Source organism: Myotis davidii, unplaced genomic scaffold (genome assembly GCF_000327345.1).
Source record: "Myotis davidii unplaced genomic scaffold, ASM32734v1 scaffold363, whole genome shotgun sequence".
In the NCBI taxonomy this organism is placed as follows: domain Eukaryota; kingdom Metazoa; phylum Chordata; class Mammalia; order Chiroptera; family Vespertilionidae; genus Myotis; species Myotis davidii.
This window is the reverse complement of record NW_006294069.1, coordinates 3,088,379-3,101,479: the sequence shown is the minus strand read 5'-3', so window position 1 is coordinate 3,101,479 and position 13,101 is coordinate 3,088,379. Positions and strand designations below refer to the sequence as shown.

Genomic DNA, 13,101 nt, shown 5'->3' with positions numbered 1-13,101 from the left:
TTGATTTTTTCTTTTGGTGGGGGGAGGGAGAAGGAAAGGGAGAGGGGGGAAGGGGAGGGAAAAGAGGAGGAGGAGCGGAGGGGGAGGGGAGCGGGAGAGGGGAGAGAGATCATTTGTTGCTCCATTTATTTATGCATTCATTGGTTGATTCTTGTATGTATCCTGACCCAACCAGGGATCGAACCTGCATCCTTGGAGTTTCAGGACAACACTCTAACATGAGCTACCCGGCGGCCACGGAATGACACATGCACTGTCGGGCAGGTCTCAGGTTTATCTGGGAAGTTGGGTGCTGGTGGGGCAAAAGCCAGCCAAAGTCCAAATTTGTAAAACCCCTTTTCTTAAAGCTTCTCTCTGGAATGTACCTTCCTCAGATGTGCGTGTGGCTCACTCTTTCAGCTCCTTCCTATCTTTGCTCAAATGTCACCTCACTCACCACCCTTTTAAAAGTGCAACTCTGGCCAAACCGGTTTGGCTCAGTGGATAGAGCGTCGGCCTGCGGACTGAAGGGCCCTGGGTTCGATTCCGGTCAAAGGCATGTACCTTGGTTGTGGGCACATCCCCAGTGGGGAGTGTGCAGGAGGCAGCTGATCGATGTTTCTAACTCTCTATCCTTTTCCCTTCCTCTCTGTAAAAAAATCAATAAAATATATTTAAAAAATAAAAAGTAAAGTTAATTCCTCTTTAAAAAATAAATAAAATACAGGTGAGGAATAGTCTCCTTTCATTAGGATGGGGGGTAAAGAACTTCGGTGTCTTTCTCTGTTGAACAGTGCAGCCTTCCCCTTTTTCACCCTCGTTCATCTTTGCTTCTCCTTTCGGTAACTTTCCCATCCGCCCCCGCCCCCCAGGAGCCCTTCCTAAGGAGGAAAATCACAATCTTTTTTAGAGACGAAGGAAGAGGGATAAAGAGAAACATCGATCAGCTGCCTCCTGCACACCTCCCACTGGGGATGTGCCCGCAACCAAGGTACATGCCCTTGACCAGAATCGAACTTGGGACACTTCAGTCCTCAGACCGACACTCTATCCATGCTCCATTTATTTATGCATTCATTGGTTGATTCTTGTATGTATCCTGACCCAACCAGGGATCAAACCTGCATCCTTGGAGTTTCAGGACAACACTCTAACCTGAGCTACCCGGCGGCCACGGAATGACACATGCACTGTAGGGCAGGTCTCAGGTTTATCTGGGAAGTTGGGTGCGGTGGGGCAAAAGCCACCATTATAGATGCAAATCCTGATGTGTGAAGGGGAGAGGAGGAGGGAGAAAAGAGAAAGGCGGGTGGGCTTGCCTTCTTGTCCCAAGGCCACTTCTGTTCCTACTTGGTTGTCCTCTGACTTAGTAGATTCTTTGTGCTCCAGGGAGGAACACACTTCAGGAGGCGCCTGGGCCTGAGCCTTCCCTGCTTGCCAGCCTCCTCGCTATTTTCCAGCTCTCTCTCCCTTCCAGGTGTGGGAGGTCTGGTCAGTCAGGGTGAGTCCTGACAGCTCCACCCCCATGGGTGCTCTTCCTCCCCTCCCTCCCTTCCTCCCTCCCTCCCTTTCTCCCTCCTTTCCTTCCTTCCTTCCTTCCTTCCTTCCTTCCTTCCCTCCTTCCTTCCTTCCTTCCTTCCTTCCTTCCTTCCCTGTGTCTCTTTCCTTCTTTTTCTTCTATTAAAGTATTCCCTCCCCCCTTATGCCCATATGCTTTGAGGATGTGCTTAAAGGCGTGGCTTCAGAACCCCACAGGCAGTAAGGTCCTGGGGAATGGGGGGTAGGGGCTTCTTTCCCAGAGGGCAGAAGTCACACGGGAGTGGCGTCTGCTGGCTTGTGGTAACGTGCTGTGACTAAGCCAGGGTCACCATGATGAGTCATCTGCAGCAGGGAAGGTGCCCTTGCTCCCTTCTCCTTCCCAGCTGGGGCCCAGGGGTGTGAGAACTAGGTCTGGAAGAGGAATGTTACTCATGTAGGATCATAACCCAGGGCTGACGGATTACTTATTTATTTTTCACACCATCAATTTATTGTTCAGCTTCCCTCAATAGGCCAGTGCTAGGGCTGACGGGCTGGGCCTAAATGAGAAGTAGGTCTGGGGACCCTGTGTGACCATCATAATGTGCCCTGGGGCCTGTCAGTCATCCCCCTAAGCTTTCCAGGTCCGCAAGTCCTATGGGATCCCAGGCTGTCAGATCTGGGAAAGCTGCCTTCGGGGAGGAAAAGGACATGTCGGGGGAGGCCACGTGATGTCTCAGAACCTGCCAATTCCAACATCAGCCTGAGACAGGAGGGAAACTGAGGCAAGAGGGTAGAACTCAGAGGATAAAGTGACGGGGGTCTGAAGGTGAGATAGGGAGGCCCTGAGCCAGAAGGGGGAGAGAGGGAGACTTCCAGGTACTTCCTGGCTCTAGAAGAGTGAGTAGGGGAGGGGTTGGGAGGTCTGGTCAGTCAGGGTGAGTCCTGAGCAGCTCCACCCCCATGGGTGTCTGCAGGGCACATGCTTGAAGGGGCTGCAGGGCCTGGTCAGGTCTTGTACCCTCACCCATGATATGCCCCGGAGGGGAGGCAGAGAAGAGTTAGGCAGCCTTATCCCCACTGGGCCCTCACTGGGCTTTTTTGGTCACCTTCTGGTCCTTAAGCATCACATAGGTGATGAACCCCGCCCCCCTCCCCCCCAATCAGGAGCAGCAGGAGGCCAGCAGCGAGTGGTGGCAATGGCATAGGCTCAGGTCAGGAAATTCTCGTGGATGACATGCTGGCTGCTGATGAATGGTGCGGGAATCACCCAGGCAGTGTAGTAGGTGAAGATGCTCAGGCTAACAGCAACGAGGCTGAGTCCCACCACCTGGTCTGTCCCTGTGGCCATTTCCCTGTGCTCCCCACCAGGGCACCAAGCTCCTAACTGATTTAAAAGAAATCAGGGAGCATGTCCATGCCATTCCCTTCTCCATTTTCTTCCCCCACAGGCACGTATCTCCTAAACCCCAAGGGACCTCACAAGACTTGCAACCAGGGGAGCAATGGGCAGCGGCAGCTTGTCCCAGGCTAACCCCTGATCCTGTCTCCAAGGGCCGCTTTCCTCTGACTTCCCAGTGAGCCAAAGCAGCCCCGCCTGGGCTCTCCTGTTGCTTCTTCTATGCCCGTCCTTGTTTTACTGTCCTAAGTATGTTTTTGCTGTGGTCAATAAATTCTAGCTTGCTTTTCTAAAATAAATACATAATAAATAAAACCTATTTCTGCCACCTTCTCCCTGTCACCTCCACCATTCCTAGCTCAGATGTCTGAGAATAGAGCAGTGACCATAGCTCTCTTTTCCTTCCAGGATTTGATTTTCACCTCCCCACTCAGCAGCTTTGTGTCTGAGTGACTTAAGCTCTCTGAGCTTCATCTGCTAATTCGGATAGCTGTAGAATGCCAATCCATAAAGTTGTTGAGAGGATTATTAAATAAGATGGTCCACATAAAGGCAGCATTATTCCTGGAAGACAGTATTCCCTGAGTAAACGTTAGCTGTCATTATGAAACATTTATGGGGAGCCTCCTACACAAGATGCTTGCCCTTTGAGGAGCTCTAGTACGGGACACAGACAGACCTGTAAATGAAACGTTACAGTACACTGGATAAGGATTGTAATGGGGAGAGAATATAACCATAGTGCTGTCCACGCACAGAGGGTGTGGTGTGGTGGTCAGGAAAGGGAGGCATTTGAGTTTGAGATCCCAAAAGGAGTGGAAGGGCATTCCAGAAAGAAGAAACACAGGTTTGTGTAGAAGCAGTTCAGATGAGACTGTGGTCCAGTTTCATGCTGTGAACTGAGCTGGGAGATTTAACACCGGGAGACGGTTAGAAGGTTTACACAGGGGGGCCACAGTTTCGGAGTTGTACTTCAGGAACAGCACACTGACAGATGTGTGCAATGCAATTAGGGGTAGCAGGACCATCGAGCACCACTGAACACAGACACAGATGTGGAATACAGAGACAGAGATGATCAGGAAGGTAGGGAGAGGAGAGGTGACCTATGGCTACAATTAGAGCTTAGAAGGATCTGGGCAGATGACTTACTTGAGAGCCTCAATACAGTGAACTCCATACTTCTATCTGGCTTGGCACCCCTTTGTCTTGAATGCCCTTCCCCCCTTGCCATTCAACATTCATTCGGCACATGCCACCTCCGCTGGAAAGCCCTCTTGCATCCCTTTACAGACTGGGTTAGGGGGCCCTGCTCTATGTTCCGAGAGCCCCATTCTGTTCCCTATTCATTAGTAGTTGGCATTCCTTTGGACGGTTTCCTGGTTCCTCCCACTAGTCTGGGAATTCGGTGACCAAAGGGCTCACCTTTGCTCCCGCCGGGCAAATGTGTCAATAACTCTGTTTGCTGAATGAATCAATGAAAACAAGAGCTGTAGGTGGCCCGGGGAGGGAGGAGCTGGAGGAACCGTCGGAAAAAGACCATCTCAGGTAGCTCAGGCCTTGAGGCCATGTCATCTCTCCTATTCCAATTTTGTCTTGGAGTTGCTGCCTTGCAGTCCTGGGCCATCCAGGAGCCTGAAGCCTGGGGGAGCGAAGAACCGAGCGGTCCACGGCGCAGACGGAAACCTCTGCGACCGCCCCGCCCATGGCCCTAAGCCCCGCCTCTCCATCATCTGCAGTTCCAGTTCCCGCCAGGCGGCGACGCCCATGAGGCCGCATGCGCAGTGCAGGCGCGACCCGTCCTTTGCCCTTCTCCCAATGGCGGGCGGAGGTCCCTTTCCCGGCATCCTCCGGGGCAGGGAGCGCGTCATTTCCGGTCGGGAGGCCCGCGGCCTCCGCCGCCATTTCGGGCGCTGCTGTTAGGCTGAGGTCCGAGCCGGTCCGCTGGGCGGCGGGCGACGGGCTGGAGGGGCACGCGCGGCGGCGGCGGCGGCGGCCCTGAGTGTAGGCACCGAGGCGGCCATGGCGGGCAACTTCGACTCGGAGGAGAGGAGTAGCTGGTACTGGGGGCGGTTGAGCCGGCAGGATGCGGTGTCGATGTTGCAGGGCCAGCGGCACGGGGTGTTCCTGGTGCGGGACTCGAGCACCAGCCCCGGGGACTATGTGCTCAGCGTCTCCGAGAACTCGCGCGTCGAGGGACGGACAGGACGGGAGGCCCGGGCGGGGGTGAGGGCCGCGGTACCCCCCAGCCTGGTCGCCGGCTGCTCCTCGCGAGCTGACCCCCACGTGGGCAGAGGGCTGGCGTGGCCGTGGCAGGGGGCGGAGTGCTGCCGGCGCTGGTTCCCACAGACCCGCGGGCGTGCGTGGGGGAGGAGGAGCCGCTCACCCAGGCCTCTGGGTGTGACGGGAGGACAGCCCCGGGGAAGGGGAACTGCTCCGCTCCAGGGTGGGGCCAGCGCCGGGCCGGGCAGCGTGGGGACCGAGCGCCGAGGGGGATGTTGGCACTGCGGGGGCATCCCCTGGCAGCAGTGTCGAGAGGGAATCCGGTAGTCCTACAAGTGGCTTTTTTCGGCTTCAGACATTTCCTGCGAGGTCCGAGAGCCGAGCTTGGCCCTGCTCCGCTGATGGCCTTGGGTAGGAAGTCACCGCATACAGGCCGGGAGGGATGGAGACACCCTTCAGGAAACCGGCCAGCTTTTTCCTTTCTTGGGCATTTTTCCAAAATACTTTTTACCGTCCTCTTCCTCCGCGGAGGTGAGCTCAGTGCCTTGGCGGTGGAAGGGAAGCCCTTTGTGGCCAGCTCGGTGCCGGGCGGACCGTGCCTAAGAGGTCTTAGTGCCCAGAAAACTCTTCACAGTTGCAGGGGTGGGGCTGGGGGGGCGGGTGTCTTCGTTTTCAAAGTGTTTAGTGGAGGGAACATTTCTTTTCAGGAAACAAACCAGAAATAAGCCAACGAAAACAATCCCTTCTCTGAAAGTGAATGAAAGGAACTTCATTTTTCCTGGGCTTACACATTGTCAGTCTTGTGGTCCAGGACTGTGGCCTGAGTCTAGAGATGTTGGGGACAGACCCCCTGCTGGGCAGATGCCCTGAGCATTTAAATGATCGCCACTGGGTCTTCCTGGCCAAGACTCATGGAGCTGTGACCGTCTTCCCCATGCCATTGGAGTTGTTGGGAGGTAGGAAGGAGGTTTATGTGCTTGGTGCTTGAGATTTGTGGGGTACGTGGTAATTCCGAGGTGATCGTCATCTGTGTGACAGCACCAAGAGTCCAGTGCCTTCTCACTGTTCCCCAATTGGAGCATTTTCCTTCTGACCAGCCAAGACCCAGGCCAGCCTCCAGCGAATCAGGAAGCTCCCGAACCAGCCTTTGCAGACTTCACCTTTTAGAATAGTCCCAATTTAGATTCATTTACGCTGGCCAGAAATGGGGAGACACGGTACTCAGTCTCTTGGTTGTTAATGCCCAGCAGTTCCAAGGAGAGTATGGGCTCATTAAGTCTACAAATTAGCCTAGGTCTTTCTCCGACTGGTTGGCTTAATGGCATTGTAACATGAAATGGGAATATCAGTGTGATATGTTATTTGCTCTATACCCGATATAGTCTACTTTTTGCCGTCTGCATGGTGTCTAGGGGTTTTTGTTAATGCAGTGGCATGATGGCAAACTGTCACTGAAACAGTTCTCAGTATTTTGTTTGTGTCTGTATTTTACTGGTTGCAAATTTTGGAAATGGCAGCCGGCAGGTTTCTTAGTTTGGGCTTTCTCCACACCTTGGCATTATGACTTTATATCTCTGCGCTTACCTTGACATTGAGTTCCACACTTTCAAAACATACATGAGTTCAGATCCCTTGGCACAAAAGAGAAAGTGAAGATTGCCAAAGTTTGTCGATGGAGTGTGGAAAATTCATGGACATTGTGGTAATAATTTTTGCTATATACTCTATATTTTCCATGTAGGATAATTGATTCAGTTGCCTTTGTAAAGAATTTTTAATCTTTGTTTTTACTCTACCCCATCAAGCTCTTTTCATTTTGAAACCACACAGAGGTTTCAAAAGAAACCTGAATTTTAGAAAGACATACATAGTATTAATAGCTAACATTTATTGACTGTCTATTCTGTGCCAGGTATTTTGCTGAGTACTTAGTATATACCTCATCTCATTTACTACCTATAACAATCTAATAAGAAATAGACTACGATCTCCATTTATTAAAATATTTCCATTTTATGGATGAGAAACAGAATCAGAGAGTCAGTAACTTGCCCAAGGTCAGCCAGAATTTGAACCTAGGAATTTTGACTTGAGAGCTGACACTATTAAACTGTATTCTTTTCTGTCAAAGTCAGTTTCCTATTGAAATCCCAGTAGTGCTCATAGAGGACTCACTTTTTGTCTCTGTCCTGGGGTCCCAGATTCTGCGTAAAGACTAAAAGGAAAGGATGACAAGAAATTGGCAAAAAGAGAAAGAAATTGGCTTTAGTGTTCAGACAATACACATCTGCTATCTAAAGTCAATGATGAAGAGGCTTTTAAATTCCTTATTTGGCAAATTGAATATGGAAAATGAGGTTTTAGCTTAGGATAGTACAGTGTATCTTGTAGACATAAGATATAGGTAGAATTTATATGGAATGGCGTAGATACAGTTTTTAGAGGCTTAGGGATAAAATAGACCAGGAATTCTCAACCTTTTCCAGTGAACCTATTTTTTTTTTAAATATTTTTTATTGATTTTTTACAGAGAGGAAGGGAGAGAGACAGAGAGTCAGAAACATCGACCAGCCGCCTCCTGCACATCTCCCACTGGGGATGCGCCCGCAACCCAGGCACATGCCCTCAACCGGAATCGAACCCGGGACCCCTCAGTCCGGAGGCCGACGCTCCATCCACTGAGCCAAACCGGTTTCGGCTCCAGTGAACCTATTTTTAACTTGGGTGCTCAACTCCTGCAGACTCTGGTTGTGTTTGTAGCCTGGGAGTTCCCTGGCTGTGCTCCAGTGCCATAGGGCAGGGTTTGGTCAAATCTATGGGTCATGCTCTGTCAAGTATACTTCTTGGGAAGACTTTGCAATCATTGATTCACTCGTTTTATTGTTTTCTTGGAACAATGTGATACTACTAACCTTGACAAGTAGATAATGGACAAAACTGATTAAGTGTAAGTTGGGAAAGTTGTTACAAGCTTGAGCTCTGGAGCCTGGGTTTGAATCTTACCTGACACTTACTACTTCATGTAACTTTGGGCATGTTCCTTAACTTTCTCTGCCTCGGTTCTTCATGTGTGAAAGAGGACATCATAGGGTCATTGGGAGGATTAAATGAGTTTTAGTGTATTAAATGCTTAGAAATGAGGTTGGCATAAAGTAAGTACAAATTAAGCATTAGATATGGTAATCTTATGAAAGTAACTATGAAGTTGGGAGAGAGGAGTTGAAACAAATGGAAACCTTAGCTTTAGAGGGTCTCAGAATGCGTGGTGGTTTGGTGAGCAATCCTGAAACAGCATGTTGGATGTATGTGCTGGAGTGGAGGGGGATGTGGTGCATCAAGAGCTGTGAAAGTGCCGAAACCGGTTTGGCTCAGTGGATAGAGCGTCGGCCTGCGGACTGAAGGGTCCCAGGTTCGATTCCGGTCAAGGGCATGTACCTGGGTTGCGGGCACATCTCCAGTACGTGGAAATAGAATGGCACCTGCTATTACCTGCTCAACTGAGAGTTCCCCACCTCTTGCTGTAGTGGGTGAAGGGAGCATAAAAAGTTGCCTAATTTTGGGTATCGTGGGGCAGAAGCTAGGGTGGTAATTGTGCTGCTGAAGCCAATTTTTTGGAGATCCTGTGGGACTGCTGACTGCCCAATGCCACCTCTTCATACCTTCAGCATCTCTGTTTCATTTGTTTATCTCATCTTTGCAGTTCTCAAACCTGGTCCTCATGTTTTACTCCTCAATATCAGAGTATCCCTCCATTTAGTGGTTCTGGAGTTCTTCTTCAGAGAGTTACTTACAGGTTTTACACCCCCCAAGAAGATTCCATGGTAAAAGGAAGTAGGGTTGTTTGTTGCAGGACTTCTCTAAGCCTCACTATGCCCTTGTGAAATTATGACCCTCCAAGAGAGGCAGGTATTGGATACTGGGTTTTATTCACTTATTTGACCACAGAATTTTTTGAGAAGTAGCTTGAGAGTCTGTGGAATCTTGGAAACAGCAGACTGGATTTGGGGATAAAGTGAAAATTTCTAAAGAAATTTAGAAACAGCAGACTGAATTTGGGGCATATTAAGCTGAATTTCCATATATATATTAGAGGGAGGGGAAGAGAGAAGGAGAGAGAGAAACATTAATGTGAGAGGGAAACATTGATCAGTTGCCTCCTTAACAGGGGATTGAACCTGCAACTGGGCATTTTCCCTGACCAGGAATTGAACTGGCGACCTTGAGGTGCATGGGATAATACTCAACCAAAAGCCTCACTGGCCAGGGCTCCTTAAAAAATAAAACTTTTTAAAAAATTTAATTTTAGAGAGAGGAAGGGAGAGAGAAACATTGATTTATTGTTCAACTTATTTATGTATTCATTGGTTGCTTCTTGTATGTGCCCAGACCAGAGATCAAATCTGCAGCCTTGGTGTATTGGGTTTCCTGGCCAGGGTGTGGATTTCCTTTTGTTGAGCACCTATAATATACTGGCTACTTTTAGGAACTTTATTAGGTAGGTATTTGGCCCCATGAAATGTTAAAAAACAGCTCATACAGCTAGTAAATGACACAGAATTCATCAAACCCTATCAGTCTGAATCTGCAAAGCACCGTGCTGATATCCACCGTTTATAGAAATTCTATGTGCTTAGGAGACCCTATACCAGTGATGGCGAGCCTATGACATGCTATTATTTAAAAAAAAATACATTTTACTGATTTTTTACAGAGAGGAAGGGAGAGGGATAGAGAGTTAGAAACATCGGTGAAAGAGAAACATCAATTAGCTGCCTCCTGCACACTCCCCACTGGGGATGTGCCCGAAACGCAGGTACATGCCCTTGACCGGAATCGAACCCGGGACCTTTCAGTCCGCAGGCCGATGCTCTATCCACTGAGCCAAACCGGTTTCGGCCACTGCCCTATATCTTGATACCTCTTTAAGATACCTTCACAAGTGGAAGTCAGTTGTCTTTTTAGCCCTTTGTATTGGACAGGTGGTTGGGGTGTTTAAGCAACCTCTATAAATATCATAAGCTAAGGAGAAGTAAGAGAGGGAGTGGGAATTAGGAAAGAGGAAAGGAAAAAGGAGGTGCTGTGAGATCAAAAAGGCTGTGGTAGTAGTACCCATGCCAGCTCTTGGGTGTTCTTCATAAAACTTTCAGGGAGTGGTATTATAAAAACTGATGTAACCCGAGGGCTAAAAATGCTTTAAAGTAGTAAGTTGAGCATGTATAGAAACCAGAACAATAATATGTTGATTTTGATTTCTGAATGTGTTAGTTTAAACGAGTGGTCGACAAACTCATTAGTCAGCAGAGCCAAATATCAACAGTACAATGATTGAAATTTCTTTTGAGAGCCAAATTTTTAAAATTTAAACTATATAGATAGGTACATTGTTATTAACTTAATTAGGGTACTCCTAAGCTGGCCTTTGCTAAAAACGTCCTCAATCTGATTGAGGTACGTTCGCTGAGGTCCACCCCTTCCAACTCTCCCATCCACACTCTGTATACTTGTTTCGTCTATCTCCTTTCCGAAAACCTACTTCTGCGCATGGGCCACGAAGTTTCAATTGCACTGTATGTTCGCGCCCGCATGTGGTATTTTGTGGAAGAGCCACACTCAAGGGGACAAAGAGCCGCATGTGGCTCGTGAGCCGCGGTTTGCTGACCACTTGTTTAAACTGTATGTTCAGAATCCAGCATAAGTTTGATGTAGAACAAGTCAGTGAGGTTTTCCAAGTCTCAGCAATGAGAGCCCTGTTTTTGGTTCTGTTCTCTAGACTGACTATATCTCTCTTCCTTTCCCACCTTTCTGTTTCCTGCCTTTGGCTGTTTGTGGTTGGAAGAAGATAACTAGATAAAAGGAGCTGGATATAGCAGGAGTGGTTAGCTTGAAGGCCACCAGAGAAGGGAGCATTTCACTGTTGATCCCCCAGTCTTTTTTTGTTGTTGTTCTTTTACGTATTTGTTGCTGACATACTTGAAATCTCTGGGGCAAGGAGGGCCAGCCTCTTTTTTTAAAAAAAATATATTTTATTGGTGTTTTACAGAGAGGAAGGGAGAGAGATAGTTAGAAACATGGATGAGAGAGAAACATTGATTAGCTGCCTCCTGCACACCCCCTACTGGGGATGTTCCCGCAACCAAGGTACATGCCCTTCACCGGAATAGAACCTGGGACCTTTCGGTCCGCAGGCTGACACTCTATCCACAGAGCCAAACCAGTTAGGGCGATCCTCCAGTCTTGAGGAATATAGGGCAGGTGGGTTCAGGTTCACTCAAGGGTTTTCTCTCACTTGGTACAAAGCCATCTGCATTTTGGGAGCCTCTATAGGGCCAGGATGTTGGACTCCCCCTATTTGTTGTTTCTCTGTGAGCCAAGGCTCCATTTGTAAGAAGGGACACAATTGGAAATGCTTGATGAGGCTTTGACAGCTATGTCATGTCTGAGAGAGACACGCAGAGACTCTGGATGTCACCAGAAATCAAACAGATGAAGTTTGACTTTGGAGGCTGATAAAACAGAATAGCACCTTGCTTACATGGTTCCCAGCAGTCTTTCCAATTAGACCACATAATGTGAACTTTGAGCACAACAGCTCATGCTTGGGCTGTTTTGATGACTGATGCTGTGTAAGCCACACATAGAGCTTGCTTGAGCATCTGATGACATCATCAGGGACGTTCGGACTGAGGACCTGGGGAATCTGTTAGACTGTCACTGCCTGTCTTTATTCTAGCAAAAATGAAGCTCTGCGCCCGTCATTTCCTCTAGTCGTCCTGACGGGCAGCCTTACCGATTCAGACTGCCTTATCATTACTTAGGGTACAGGTATCCTGGCCTACTGCTTCTAAAATTGAACAGCCAAAATGCCCCTCTAAGGCTCAGCGATCAGTTGTGGAAGAGGTAGATATGTGTGAGATTGTAAGAGCCAGAGAAGAGGGTCACAGTGGACAGACAAACCAGATTCCAAACTACAAGTGAATCTGCCCTCTTGAACCTGAACCCAGTTACCCTATACCCCTCAGGATTGAGGGGTCAACATAGAGGGGGAAGTAATGTTGAGATGCTCCCTCTCTCTGGTGGCCCTGCTAAGTGCTCCAGCTGTAGACATGCTAATTACATGAAGGAATTCTGCTTGTGGCTGGAGCAGTCCCTTTGTCAGGATTCAGATGGGGTTGACCCAGAACAAAGACAAAGGAATTTAGAGAGTTTGAGCTCTTCCCTGCCTACCTATGTCTAAGGCAGTACCTACCCTTTGCCTCCCCCATCCTCCATTCCCTTGAAAATAAAATGATGCTTGATTTCCAGACTCTCTTAAGATGGATCTGAGAATTAGTTTGTCTATCTTCTTGATCAGTAAGCTTTTACTTACCCGCCCCCCCTCTAAAAAAAGGAAAAGAAGCTAGACACACAGTTGTGGTGAGGTTAGAGCTTATCTATGACTTTTGTATATTCTGTTCCCCTCCCTTCCCTTCTGGAGTTTGGGCCAACAAAGCTTGATTTCACATATATCTAACTGCTCTAGCAATACACAAAAACAGGTATTTCTCTGTGGAATTAGAACAGATAAATAATTTATAGGTAATGTGGAAGATTTCCCTTGGTGCTTAACTTGCATTTCTGTGACCATTGGGATTGTCAAGTTAAAAAACAACAACACACATATTGGACCCAGTTTACACCATGAAACATTTGAACAAGAAATTAATTGAACCAACTCCCTATCTTTATGGAAGATGAGCTTCCAGTTTTTCTTTTCATAATTCTCACACTGATCTTTATTAGGGGGTTGGCTTAGTGGTCTTATTCTTCTAAACCCTGCCCCCCTCCCCCACCAAAAAACCCCCAACAACACACACACACACACACACACACACACACACTCACAAATTTCACTTGGGTTAGTGCCACACACACAGACACACACACACACACTCTCACAAATTTCACTTGGGTTAGTGCAATAGCCTATATAATAAAAGCCTAAT

At 48.3% G+C, this 13,101-nt stretch overlaps 1 protein-coding gene and 1 pseudogene across 1 annotated transcript in view; one reads left to right on the top strand and one right to left on the bottom strand.

Moving 5' to 3' along the window:
• Positions 1-1,993: 1,993 nt before the first annotated feature.
• LOC102758670 lies at positions 1,994-2,977 on the bottom strand (annotated as a pseudogene).
• A 1,779-nt stretch (positions 2,978-4,756) lies between these two features.
• CRK (v-crk avian sarcoma virus CT10 oncogene homolog) overlaps positions 4,757-13,101 on the top strand; it is a 30,712-nt gene continuing 22,367 nt past the window's right edge. Inside the window, exons 1-2 of the mRNA XM_006768085.2 lie at positions 4,757-5,144; positions 6,222-6,237. Coding sequence (XP_006768148.1) covers positions 4,919-5,144; positions 6,222-6,237 — 242 coding nt within the window. The 5' untranslated portion in view covers positions 4,757-4,918. The remainder of the gene's footprint in view (positions 5,145-6,221; positions 6,238-13,101) is intronic.